Below are 13,297 nucleotides of genomic sequence, written 5' to 3'. Positions count from 1 at the left end.
CAAAAAAAACAAGCAGAAATTGGCATGCAAAAGGAGGAAAAACCACTAACTATGCTTCTTACCAGTGAGTGGTACTGCTGCTGAAGTAATAGGTGACAGGAAAATCCCTGACTCTTGCTTTGACACTGCACACTTCTTTTTCTCCAGAAAGGATGGTTGCACTTGAAATGTTATACCTCCTTCACCTTCTTCCTCATCATCCTCCTCCAAGTCAGAGATGTGGTGCACACTATCATCAGTCAGAGGGGTAAAACCTTTTGTAACAACACCTGGTCTTGGGTCCAGAATGGTGCCTAGGTTGGGTCGAGCAAGCTGCTGCCAGTGAAACAGGGTCTGAGATCCTGGTGTGTCAAAAGAAGAGTTCCTGAGAGCCATTACTTACAATTACATTGAGTTACAAGAATGCTTGTTATAAAAATTTCAGCCAACTGGAGCCAACATTGATACACATAGTGTGCTTGGATGGCAATGCCAAGCACAAGAAAAAGCCTAACACTTAGCACCTTTATAAGAAAGCCAAGTACAAAGCAACACTCTGGTGAGCTAGCTGGTACATAGCCAGCAAATGCTACTTCTTCCTCTTATTACATATCACATCTACCTGTACACACACCAACAATAATTTAGTTGGCAAATTAATGTGAAATCTTTTTCTGCTGATAGGAGAAGGAAGATCATCCTCTTACCTTCAATGGGCTTGACAATTTGCAATTTTTCTGGTAGGAGGACACGGAGGTTACTAGAGCTGGCAGAGAAATCAGTGAATTCTGAGTTTGTACCCAAGGAAAAACAGCTTTCTGTTGGTGTATTACTACCACTTGCCCCTTCTTTCTGCTCAGCCAGCAAATGCATTTTTCGCTCCCATTCCTCCTCAAAGAACTGCTTCTCACTCAGGTAGTTCTGATGACGGAGGGAGAGCCTGTGCAGAGCTGTGACTAAGTCATTGTCTCCAGGGGTTCCTGGCTGGCCACACTTATGCGTGCTCCTGTGAGAAACATGAAGTAATAATAGATATTAAGACTACCAAATTAAATATTTCTCTCTTTTGCATGGCAGAGGTCCAGTGTGGATTTAGCTTTAAGTCACTTAGTTTAGAAAGACAACAGACTGTGTTTCCTACTTCAAATTCTTCTCAGAGCTGCTCCTCTGGGTCATCTGTGTGTGGCACTCCGAATGTAAGCCAGACTGAAAAGGCTTTGCTGTCATAACAACACTTGACCTATTAGAACCAGGAATTGGTAATGGGACAGAAAAGGAAGACGAGTGTCCACGAGTGACATTAGCAACCTTGACAGTGTCGAATACTCGTTTATGTTGACCCCTGCAGGAAAAATCAAGGAAACAAACGTGAGTTTCAGAAACATTTTTTAAAGGATAACAAAGTTTTGAGCAACAGATTTGCAAAAGATGGCAGAGACCAGACTAAAAAGATTTAAGCCCAGAAGAACAGGATTGCCTAACACACCCATGTTTTAGGGAGTACTGCTCTAATAAGTGTCTGAATTACTACTCACTTTGACCTGAAAGAACAAAACAGTCTATTGATAACCACCTGATAAATTTCAGGAGCTTATATTTAACTCCTGCTCAAAAGTAAAGTCTTCAGGAATACGTCTTCAGCTTTATAAACTGTTAGCAGTCTTTCAGCTATAATTTCATTTGCCGGAGATTTTTATATAAGCAGTAAAAGCGATAAAACTAGTGCTGTGTATCAGAGCATCTGCATCAAAAATCTCAGAAACTGAAGAATGAAATAACATTTTAGCAAATTCCCAACTTCCTCATAGAATCAAATAATAGCAGGTTTTGAAGTTGAAAAGTTACAAATACTGCAAAGAAGTTACAAATACTACAAAAAAAATGTAGAAAATTTATCATAGAGTGAACATTCACATTTATAGATTTCCAGAAACCAGTTTCACCTTACTTAATACAAGCACATGAAAAAGTACTGAAATGACACACACAGATCTAAAAACATACTTCTGCTTGGATAGAAGAGATTCATCACCCTGACTCAATTCCTTCCGCATTGTCCCTTCAATTTCTGCTGCAAGGGAATCCTAGAGAAAAATGGGAACCAGAAGAGTTGACATGTTAATAGAAATCTTCTTCCTAACAATTTTAGCAGAAAATATCTTTTTAAAATACTCTAAAATTTCTTTTTTTTCCCCTCATTATTATGTTTCACACTGTGTGTAATACACAAACCTGTAAGTCTTTGAAGGGGGTGGCAAGCAGGAGAATTTTTACACCATAATTACACCTAAATATAACTGGTTTGGGTTCAGTTTTCATTTTAAAAATCTGTTTTTTTTTGGTACTTTTAAAGTTAATTTCTTAAGTTAAGCTACAACTGTAAGAGCACTTCTTACAAGGTCAAAAACATACATGAAGGATTCTGTATATGCAGAATGATCAACCAAAGCCTGACAAAGTCCCAGCACAGCCCAGAAATTTGTGAGTACACTACTCAGAATATACCTGACACTTAGAAGAAGAGGAAAATAAATGCTTTTTTTTCCATTGGTTTAGTTATCTTCAGCAATTAGCCTAAGGTTATATATTTCTGATTATGCTTAAAATTTAATCTCACAAGATAAGGAGATGAGGAGACAAAATTACATCATAAACTACATAAAGAAAGAAAAATACGGTTTGAACTCTCTCTCAAAAAAAGGTTTGTTTCTTAAAAAAATGCTGTCAAGTTATAAAATTTAATACACATATACTGGCATAATGGAGCACTAGCTATTGAACATACCAATTCCTGTACTTAACAGAAAAGTCATATAAAAAGGAAAAAACATTTTAATATCACAAAATGGTAAATGAATGATTAATCTACTAAACATTAAATTCTCAGAAGTGTACACATTAAAGAAATGAAAAACTGTTAGCTCAGCTCCTTTGCCTATTACAAAATCATTTCCACTGCAGCTCCTGTAACAGCTGTTTTACTCTTACAGTTCTACGCTATTACAGGCCCTATATGTGCCAGTAGGTATACACCATGCTAGCAGTATTTATTACCACAGGAAATGCTCCACATGACTGGGGATGGCAGAGACAAGCAACAGAGCGGGCTCTGCTGCGCAGCAACTTCACTTCTTCTTGTGATTCATGCAATATCCCTAGACACTCTGCATTCCGATCTTGCAGCTCATGTAGCTGAAAGAAAAAAAAGTATATGTGATACCATTAAACTTCAACAGAAGCAAATAAAATACACAGTGAAGCTGAGTAACTCCTACAGAAACCAATATAGATGGGACTATAATATTTCTCCCATTGCACAGCACACACCATCTGGAATTGGAAGCAGTAATAGACAATGCTCAGCATATCACCCATACCAGTTTTAGTTGTGACACATATATACTCAAGAGTATAAAATTCAAAGTAAAATACCTTGAAAAACTCTGCAAATATTGATGCAAAAGAAGCAGAAGAGAATTTCCTTAAGATCTAGTGAGCTACAGTATTGATATAAGCAGCAATATTCACATGAAAGCACTCCGTTTCTCATAACTACTAATAACAACAAGATTTACCTAGTCTGAACACCTTGTATGCCTTTCAGACTCCTGTGAACTACAAAAATATTTGTGTAGACTTAACTAAACATCGTTATTCTTTTCCCCCTATCATTTGACTCCAACCACAATGAAAAATTAGAAGTTTTAAATAATTAGAAGTTCTTGCTGCTTTTATGCTGGTTTCAGCTGGGATAAAGTTAATTTTCTTCCTAGTAGCTCGCATGGTGCTGTGTTTTCTATTTAGGATGAGAATAACGCTGATAACACCCTGATGTTACAGTTGTTGCAGAGCAGTGCTTACACTAAGTCAAAGACTTTTCAGCTTCTTGTGCTGCCCAGCCAGCAAGGAGGCTGGCTGTGCATGAGGAGCTGGGAGGGGACAGAACAAAGACAGTTGACCCAGACTAGTCAATGGGGTATTCCGTAACATATGGCATCGTGCTGAACAATAAATATGGGGGGGTGTTGGCTGGCGGAGGGGTGTGCTGCTGCTTGGGGTCTGGCTGGACATTGGTCAACTGGTGGTGAGCAATTGCACTGTCCATCACTTGCTTTGTATGTTCTTTTATCATTATTATTTTTCCTTCCTTTTCTATCTTACTCAAGTTTTATTTCAATCTACAAGGTTTTTTTAACCCTTCTTTTTTTTTTTTTTTTCCCAATTCCCTTCCCTATCCCACTGGGGGAGTGTGGTGATGGGAGTGATTGAACAAAATGCAGTGCTTAGCTGCCTGACAGGTTAAACCACAATAGTCATTTAGTTTTTTTTCCTCTTGTATTCTCTTTACCCGCCCAACCATCCATCCATCCATTTACCCATCCACCCACAAAAGCCTTAAGTACCTCTGCTGTCAGTTGTCTCTGAGCATCTTTGGAAGCTTGTAAGTGAAGTTTCAGCTCTTCCTTTTCAATCACATGCTGAAAGCACAAAAAAGCGCTAATTATTTTCTTAGCCAATTCCCCTAAGGAAGTTGATCCTCTGCCATACTTTCCTGAAACAGCCACTTTCTTGTGATATAACCCCTGGTCTGCAAGTAAATTTTTACCCACTATAAGCATGCACATATGTATGTGAACGGTACACACACACACACACACACACACACACCCTCCATCAGCACTCCCTTACTTCTTTGAGTTTATGCTGAAGATCAACAATCTGAGACAGAAGGGATGAGATCTCTTCCTGGTAGCGAACCAGCTCCTCACTCTTCTCTGACAACTCCTCTGTTATTCTGGAAATTTGAGCATTTGTTTGCCCTACAAGATGTAAAAGCAACTTAGAGGAAAGGAAAAGGAAACAGAAAGGGAAACAACTCGCTCTCCCCAACTAACTGAAACAAAAAATTATCCTCCCCAAAACAAACAAAGGCTCACCCCCCCCCCAAAACAAACAAACAAACAAACAAAAGAAACCACACACACCAGAAAAGATCAACCAGATAGTCAACAACAATCTGCAAAATAGCTGATATTCTTAGGAAGTTAATTCAGAGTACATATGAGTAGGAGCCTTAGAATATGCACAAGGAAATCAAAAAGAGAAGGGATAGGTAGGAAGAGAGAGAGTTAACTTCAAATGCAGGTGTAATATATTAAGAGTTGAGTATGCAGAACCTGACATACATAGCACAGATACGTGTAATGACCATAACATAATCCAAAGCAAGCTGCTATAAATTATTTTAAATGACATAGAGCCTCATGAGCAGGGCCAGACTTATTGGAATATGATGAAGTCAGGTTCTGATTTGATCTTGTTATTAACTACCATTCTCTGTAAGCAAAGAGATTTTGTCACACCTTCTCAACATAACATACACCTACTTAGCTTTTGATTTTGGTGACTATCTATTCCCCAAAGTACCACTGCATACAGTTTTCAGTGTTTTTTTTTTTTTTTTTTTTCCCTTTGAACATCTCATGAACTAAGGTGACAAAGCACCTCAGAAAGCTGAAATATTTTTGAACTACAGTTGTAGTTTCTTGTGCACTTGACCTGAAAGGATAGCAAAGTCATAGTAAAGTCTGATCGATCTTGCATAAAGATGGGACTACATATTTAGAAGCATAACCTTTAAGCAACAAAGTATCTATCTTATTTATTTCTAAACAACAGAAAATCTTCCATCAGTGCTAACCAAGTTAGAAAAATGATTCTCTAACAGTGCTAAATATTTATTTTTTAAGATACTGTAAATTAGCTAAATATACCCTTTCATTGATAGCGGTTATTGTACCTCAGATTTACTATAGGACTGAAATTACTGAAGCTCATTTTTCAGGGATAACTAAGAGAAGGTTTAGGCACTAGATGTTCAAATACTGTTTTGCTTTTGTGAGAAACAGGCTGGATACTCACGGAGCTCTTTGACACAGTCACTGACTAGCTGCTGTTCCTTCTCTTCATACGTAATGGTTTCTGTCTTCAGATGGCAAGCCTTCAAAAAAAAATTATTGGTTTTCCAATTTCAGTTTATCCATACATATATTAATGTTACATGTTTTTATTTTGGATATTGTTACAATGGAAGAATTTCCCCTCTCTCTCTAATTTCTATGCATCTCTCTGTCCTTACTAACCATTTTTTTCCACCATAGTTTGTTTCCCTGAATTGTATAAGACTTTTGAATAACAGACATCCACCCACAGACACATGAGCAAAACCTGATCTCTCTCATGCCTCTACTAAAATAAAAAATTTTGCAGAAATATGTAATTTGGTATGGAAATGTAAACCAACACAGTAATCAGAAGTAAGCAACTGAATTTGCTTTTGAGCTTAAGGCAAAGAAACTTTGAAAACTAAATTTTTAGCCAACTCCATGACAGTACTGAAAAGCTTTCAATAGAACAGCTTTTCCCCGTACTCTTCAACTGTTTTACTTAGACTGGAAATTTTCTGGGCCAGAGACTGTATCACAATAGGTCTAAACAACATCGATCATAGTAAATTCCCATCTCCATTTGGACTGTCAGGATGATTCCTGATATTAAACTTTGCACACATAAGCGTGCAAGTTCACAGGACTGCATTTGACTCACCCTAGTACTTAGTAATGGTGTTTAAAGATTGTCCAAACAAGCAGAAGTGCAGCTACACAAGTGTAGATAAACACACTTCTTTATATAAAGCTGTTACACAAAAATAAAAACGTGCAAATACAGGCTCAATATGATTGAGGCTACTTCAAGTCAGTGAAGGTTATGTTATATCACAGAATGATAGCAGTCTCTTTTTAATTCCATTCTTTCCCCCACTAAGATAGATTGAATTCACCCCTGGTCCATAAAGTTCTGTAATCATATATGGGGTTAGGAGCATAATAAAATAAATCTGACCTTTCCCTCTTTCTTTTCTATTCAGCACTACTGAATTATCCATTTGCTCCTAAGAGTTTTAGGGAGTATGTGCATCTCATTCTGAATATTTTGGAGACAAATCAAGGAGAAAAGAGTGTATCTTTTCACATTAAAGAATTCTAGTTCTCACTGTATTGTTGTAACAAGCTCAAAAAACTTCAGACAAATCACCCAGCTTTCTTACAAAGGACACCCAAACTTTCTTAAAAGGAAAAAACAAACAAACACACACTTAACTGATTTCCTGTTTTACAAATTCCACTTTCCACCTCCAAACAAGAGACATTGTGCATCTGCAGATTTCAAATCTTGTAACCATTAGTTTCATGAGTTCTATAGCCATTTGTTTTGTCTAGCCATTTAGTCCCTATGCTTGTAAAGGAACACTTACTTATATTAATGTTTTATACATGAAAGAGACCAATTAAAATATAGAAACTAATAACATAGTCAGAACTTACTGAGTCTCTACGAGGATTTGAATGGAAGCTTATTAATCCTTAAGACTGAATATACGTTGACAAAGATGTACTGTCAACTCAAAGTTTGAATTCACAAAAGACTGCTACTAATTGCAGTCAGGTTAACACCAGAACTGGTCGCACAAACTTGAGGACCTGATGGGTCCAACTACTTTTGCTGGGTGCTCACATAGGTTCCCCTATTTCATCATATACCACAAAGGTATTGAGAAAGGAGTACCTGAGGACTCAGAAAATAATGAATAGTAGTAAAGGAAACAGAAGGATGTGGAGGAAAAGTGTTTGGATATGATTTGCATACAGTGAAACAAAATAGTTATATATTCTGAGAGAAGCCTAGATGCTGCATTTTTTTTTTTTTAACAATCCCAATTTATCTCATATCCAGCATATAAGGTACACACTGTAAGTCAGCTATACCTTCGATCGGAGAGCAAGGTTCTCCTCTTCCAGCTCCCTGAGTTTATCTTGCAAGATATCCAGCTGCAAAAGACCTTGTGATACACTGAAAGACTCATTGAAACGAAGTGGTGTAGAACAGCTGGAATCTGTTTCACTTTCCTCAGAAGCAATTGAAACAATACGAAGTAGGTCATCCTTCTTCGATAGTTCATGCTGCAGCTGGTTAACCTAGCACAAAAGAAGATCACCAGCTTGTCAGTTCTTGGACCATGAAAGCTGACTGAACTATGGTAATTAGGAGAATGTTTTCTAAGTATACTTATGTAGTTTGAAAGCAGCAATCAACTGTTTTCACAATGAAATAATATGTTTTTATTAATCCTCTTCTCATCATCATAAAGAGATGGAAAAAAATGAAAAAAAATATTCACTCACTTGATCTAGAGTTTGTCCTAACTGTTCTTCTAGTGCTTCATTCTGTTCTGTCAACAGCTGGTTTCGCTTAAGCAGGGCTTGTCCAATTCGAGCTGCCAGTTCCAGGTCCCGGTCCTTCTGCTCATAAAAAGTGTACAAGTGTCTACTTTTAATCAGATAAAGTTTTAATACAGTGTAATTTTAGATTTTCATAGCTACTGTTTAATGCAGCACTCTGAGATCCCTACTCACTCTCAAATGGATTGCTTCTGCAACACTGATAAAACAATAATGTTTCATCCTTTGGATCCAAAACACATCCATAACTATGCTGCTCTTCCACAGTCATTGTCGGTAACAGGGGGAGGGCACCTAACCTGGGTACAGTACTGGTGAAGTTATATGGGCTCTATTGTGTCATTCCAAGAAGTCGTGTACACTTAGACCTGTTGTCTTTCAAGTGACAGATTCTCCAGAAACAGACTGCTTAACTGGAATAGTGATGAGAAGGTAAAAGCCAAGTGGCACTGGGAAAGCAGAAGAAATCTTTCTTTCTCATTACATGCTAGCTCCTATGAGGTATCCATAGTATTGCTAAATTTTGTTTCTGAGGTGGTGCAAATGACTGGACAGCTTCTCGTGACCCATATGTTTGATAAGCAGCTCCTGAAAATAACTGAAGCAAAAATTCCAGGAGCTGAATAATTTCCTCAAATACATGTCCTCAAATGTATTCACACAATTATATTACAGAGATGAGCATACCTCAGCTAGCAGATGTTTGACCACGTCAGTGTCACTGTAGGTTTTCTGCTCCACATTATCTGTGCCTAAAACTGAGAAGAAAAAAGCATACTTACTGAAGTTGCTTAAGTACAAGAAGACTGCTTGGAAGGGAGAGAACTAAAACACAGAGGACATTGTTTGTATATGCTCAAATACAGCAACTAGTTGTGGAAACTAGCAGAGGTTATCAAAATACATCTTAATTTCAGAAGTATGAAACGATGCTCATTTAAGAGATTGATCCAAAGTATTGAGTATTTACAGCTTTCAGCAATATTAGCTAGAAGTTGAGGTGCTTGCACATCCTTCAAATTTAGAAAAAGGAGAAGAATCTCTTTAGATCAACTTTTTGAATACAGATAAGCTATTAAATCATCCAGCCTGCTGGGGAGAGAGAGAAATAATCTATATCCATATATAGCTGAAAACACCTGCAGACTTTATTGAGAACAAGTAGTATTTCAAAAACAGGACTAAGTCAAGAAGAAACGAAGAGCAAAAAGAATTTGTGACAACCCTGAACAAAACTTGGAGCTAAAATATAAAACTCTGTCCTGAGAAACAGAATATGCTAGTAAAGAAGAAATCTGAATTACCTTGTGCAAATTTGTGAGATCCAGCAAAGGACGAGGGAGGAAGTTCAATAAGAGCTACAGTAACAGAAAAGGAAAGACGGGGAAGAAAGAATAAAAAGGAGAAAAAATTAAAATTCAAGGAAATAGTCTACTGGGTCTGGCTGGGATGGAGTTAACTTTCCCCACAGCAGCCCATACAGTGTGGTGCTCTGCACTTGTAGCTAGAACAGCATTGACAGCAAGACTGTCTTAACACACACCCCCTAGTGACCTAAACAAACTAAAGGGATTTTCCATACCATATGACAGCATGCTCAGCAATAAAAGCTGAGCAGAGGAAAGAGAAGGGGGGGGACTCTTGTTATGACTCTTGTCATCTGTCTTCCTGAGCAATCACTATGTGAATTGAGGCCTTGCTTCCCAAAACATGGCAACACATTGCTTGCTGACAGCAAGTAGAAAATAATTGTTTTCTCCCTTTATTTCTGTGTGGCCTTAAATTTGCTATTTTTGCTTTAGGGACTCAGGACCATGAAAGCAAAGAAGGCAGCAAGATAAGTTGAATAAATATGAAAGTATCTACTTCAACTGGAGACATAAGTTAACCTGTTTTGAAACTAATTCTATCATCTCTGCATTGTAAAATTATTATGAGATTATTATGGGATTTGGTCTAAATCTATTTCTGAGATTTTTCTGCCTTGTTGAAACCTGATTCATGCTCTGAGTACATAGTAGTATTGGTTCTGTTTGTTGTTGTTTTTTTGTCTTTGTTCTTATTGAGGGCTGCTGATGTGGTTATGAGATAGAGAAGTGCTAAGCTGAAGTGCACACTAACTATATATGCATGTTATGTAAGCTATGTATATCCTTTATGTAGGTAATGCCCACAGATAACCTTGCATAACATAACACTAAAGCTATATGTTAGGAACAAAAATAAGTTGCATTTTAGTATAGAAGAAAACTTATACAGTCTTGAAAGACAGGAGAAAAGAAAGAACAATACAGAAGAATGAGGTTTACTGAACTGTTTCTCTAACAGTTTAACAGGGAAGAAAAATGAAACTAACAAATCAAACACTTTTTACCAAGTAGATTAGTAGGCATAAAAATCAAACACATGCTATTAAGGAGTGTTGAACTTAAAGCACTGCCATTTGCTAACTCTATTTCCAAGTGGTGCAAAAATAGAAAACCATCCTTACAAAATTTAAAGTACTTGTCTTTGCATTTTGGAGGTCAGTTATACTGTGCCACTTTGACCTTGTTTGCTGAGAGGGCACTCATCTTACTAATATTTTGAAAATTCACTGCCCAATAACCTCCAGCCCTTAGCAGGCAGAATATTATAGCCAGCTCTCCTGTGGTAAGTATTCCCACCAGATGATTTCAAGTAGAAGTTTCTATCCAGTGCTAAATCAGTTTAATAAAGATCTATGTTAGTTACATACATGGTTACTCTGATTGGTAGGTTCCTAAAAACACAAACAAGTATATGTGCTCTGGTAAATGAAATCTCAGAACTAACAGCTTTGAAACTTAGCTCCATACAACTTTTGTTACTTTCTTACACTACAGAAAAAATTTATACATAGTTGTTACAACTCTCTACTGTGAACACACATGTGCAATTTCTGCTTACTCACCTCGCCATGAGAAGGCTGCAAGCAACTCTTCATTTTGGTTAATATTCTTGTTATGTTGTGCCATGTTCCTTTATTCACATATACAAAGTAGTTCTAAAGACAGATGTTTTGTAATTTGAGGTTTCTTATTCTACCAACGTTGAAGGAGAAAATATTCTTCCACCTCACAGAAGACTAGGTGAGTGCCAGTAGGAACTCACACTAAGTGGATCACTAATTAGATCCACCTTCTAATAGGCAGCAGCAGCTATAAAAAGAGGAGGAGCAAGTGCAGCAAGTATTGCATTGCTATTTTCCCCCTAGATGTCAAATACAAATTGACTCAAATGATAAGTTCACCATTCTTTTCAGCAAAAGTTGCAAAAAAATTTCCATTTGTATATAGAGGGAGAGAGAGATGCATAAAACCCCCAAGTTATGCTTCACAACTATGATTGTCACATTTATTCCCAATTCCAGTCAATACTAAGAAAGATACAAACTTCAGCTAACAAGCTATTTAGCAGTGACTATAACTAAATACTAATTCGTATTTCTATCTGTCCAGGACGTTCCCAGTATTCTCCTGTAAGTTACTAGGCTCAGATGATAACAGTTACATTCCTTCTCTTTGTCTAGACAATTTCTAGGGGAAACAAAAAAACATTTCTCTTGAATTTATATGACTCAACAGTTAAAACAGTGTTGACAGTGTTAGTTATACCTAACAGTGATCTTTTAAATTAACGTGATGTATTTCACATCCAAGTTGGGTAGCCAAATTTTAATCTCACATATAGAAGCATTTATGTTATCCTAAAATTCTAAGACAGACTCATTCTAAAGATTCACTTCTGGACAGAAATTTACAATGATAGTTACAGTGCATTTTTAAGAATATCAAGAAAACTAAGGAAACTGTTTAAAAAAAAAAAAAAACACCTCTCACAAGCAGTTCACTATTTACACAGGAGAAATTCCTGTAGTTGCAAAGAACTTGTTGCTGGGTGAAAGAGGAAGACACCAGTTTCTGTAGCATTTTGACAGCCAAATAATCATGACTTAAAACCCCTGCCACCTCTCACTGCTTGGAAATGCAAGCTCACGCTGACTGAAGTGTCTTCTCTTGGAGCAATGTGCTTCATTACACTGGAACTGCAGGCACTGACCAGAGACACATTTGATGTAAAGTTGCTATCAGCACTGACAGACTTTGAACCCAACTCTTTCTAATTAAAGCTTAGAGATAAGTACACACCCCACTGACTACACATAATCACTTCAATTGAACTATAAAAGCGGTCACTCAATATAAAATTATTTGTTTACAATATTATTATCAGAAACAGACCAAGCAATAATCGTTAAGTGGCTTTCAAAATGCTTTCCACAGTTAAAAACAAATTCAGGCATGAAAGTTCAATCAAAAACAAGCTTGCTTTAAATCAGGGATTGCTGCATGTGTAAAAGGTAATATGTTACTTTTACTTAATCATTTGCTATACGCCCTGGGTGGAGGCTGAAAATACAAACAACAAAAAATCCCTGTGCAGAGGTGACACATACGTCAGAGAGGCATTGATTACAGAGAAATACTAAGTTGAACCTAAATACCAAGTTAATTCTCCCAAGTGGTTCCTTTCAATAGAGGGAGGAAACAAGACGTAGCCATTTCTCTAAACTGTTTACAATGTTCCCCTCTTTTCACATGAAAACACTTGAAATTACAGGCAAATTACTGTTTAGTTCTTCTGGCAACCTTTATATATGTTTAAAATCAAACGGTATAGAAGGTTTCTTCACATGATATGATGCCGTTCATTTTCTTCTTATGATCTGCTAGCTTTAAGGATTGCTGCAATCACAACTGACTGGTAGCAAAAAGTTACTTAGTATTTTCAGAACCTGAAAGCAGTGATCAACATCCACATAGTACCCACCTACAGGACATTCACACAATTTGTATCTCCAGAAGAAACCATTAATAGCATTTCAAAAGCAACATTGACACACAACATCAGAACAAATACCATCAAAAGAACCATAGCATTATTAATGTTTGTGAAAACAGAACTGCTGTATACTCCATACCTCTCGTATCACAACT

At 37.1% G+C, this 13,297-nt stretch overlaps 1 protein-coding gene across 19 annotated transcripts in view; it reads right to left on the bottom strand.

The window, feature by feature from the left end:
- TRAK2 (trafficking kinesin protein 2) overlaps positions 1-13,297 on the bottom strand; it is a 39,796-nt gene that overhangs the window by 14,622 nt on the left and 11,877 nt on the right. For 9 of the 19 annotated variants that reach the window (XM_040562382.1, XM_040562380.1, XM_040562378.1 and 6 more), the window contains 12 exons: positions 9,584-9,637; positions 8,967-9,037; positions 8,223-8,339; positions 7,806-8,015; positions 5,902-5,980; positions 4,669-4,799; positions 4,383-4,457; positions 3,034-3,171; positions 1,984-2,063; positions 1,121-1,321; positions 687-985; positions 63-341 (listed from right to left, as the gene is read on the bottom strand). In XM_040562382.1, coding sequence (XP_040418316.1) covers positions 63-341; positions 687-985; positions 1,121-1,321; positions 1,984-2,063; positions 3,034-3,171; positions 4,383-4,457; positions 4,669-4,799; positions 5,902-5,980; positions 7,806-8,015; positions 8,223-8,339; positions 8,967-9,037; positions 9,584-9,637 — 1,734 coding nt within the window. Of the gene's footprint in view, positions 1-62; positions 342-686; positions 986-1,120; positions 1,322-1,983; positions 2,064-3,033; positions 3,172-4,382; positions 4,458-4,668; positions 4,800-5,901; positions 5,981-7,805; positions 8,016-8,222; positions 8,340-8,966; positions 9,038-9,583; positions 9,638-11,211; positions 12,472-13,297 lie in introns of those variants that run through there. The other 10 variants (XM_040562390.1, XM_040562385.1, XM_040562384.1 and 7 more) reach the window with 4 other exon arrangements.

Source organism: Cygnus olor, chromosome 6 (assembly GCF_009769625.2).
Source record: "Cygnus olor isolate bCygOlo1 chromosome 6, bCygOlo1.pri.v2, whole genome shotgun sequence".
Lineage (NCBI taxonomy): Eukaryota > Metazoa > Chordata > Aves > Anseriformes > Anatidae > Cygnus > Cygnus olor.
The sequence above is the reverse complement of the archived record's forward strand: the minus strand, read 5'-3'. Positions and strand labels throughout refer to the sequence as shown.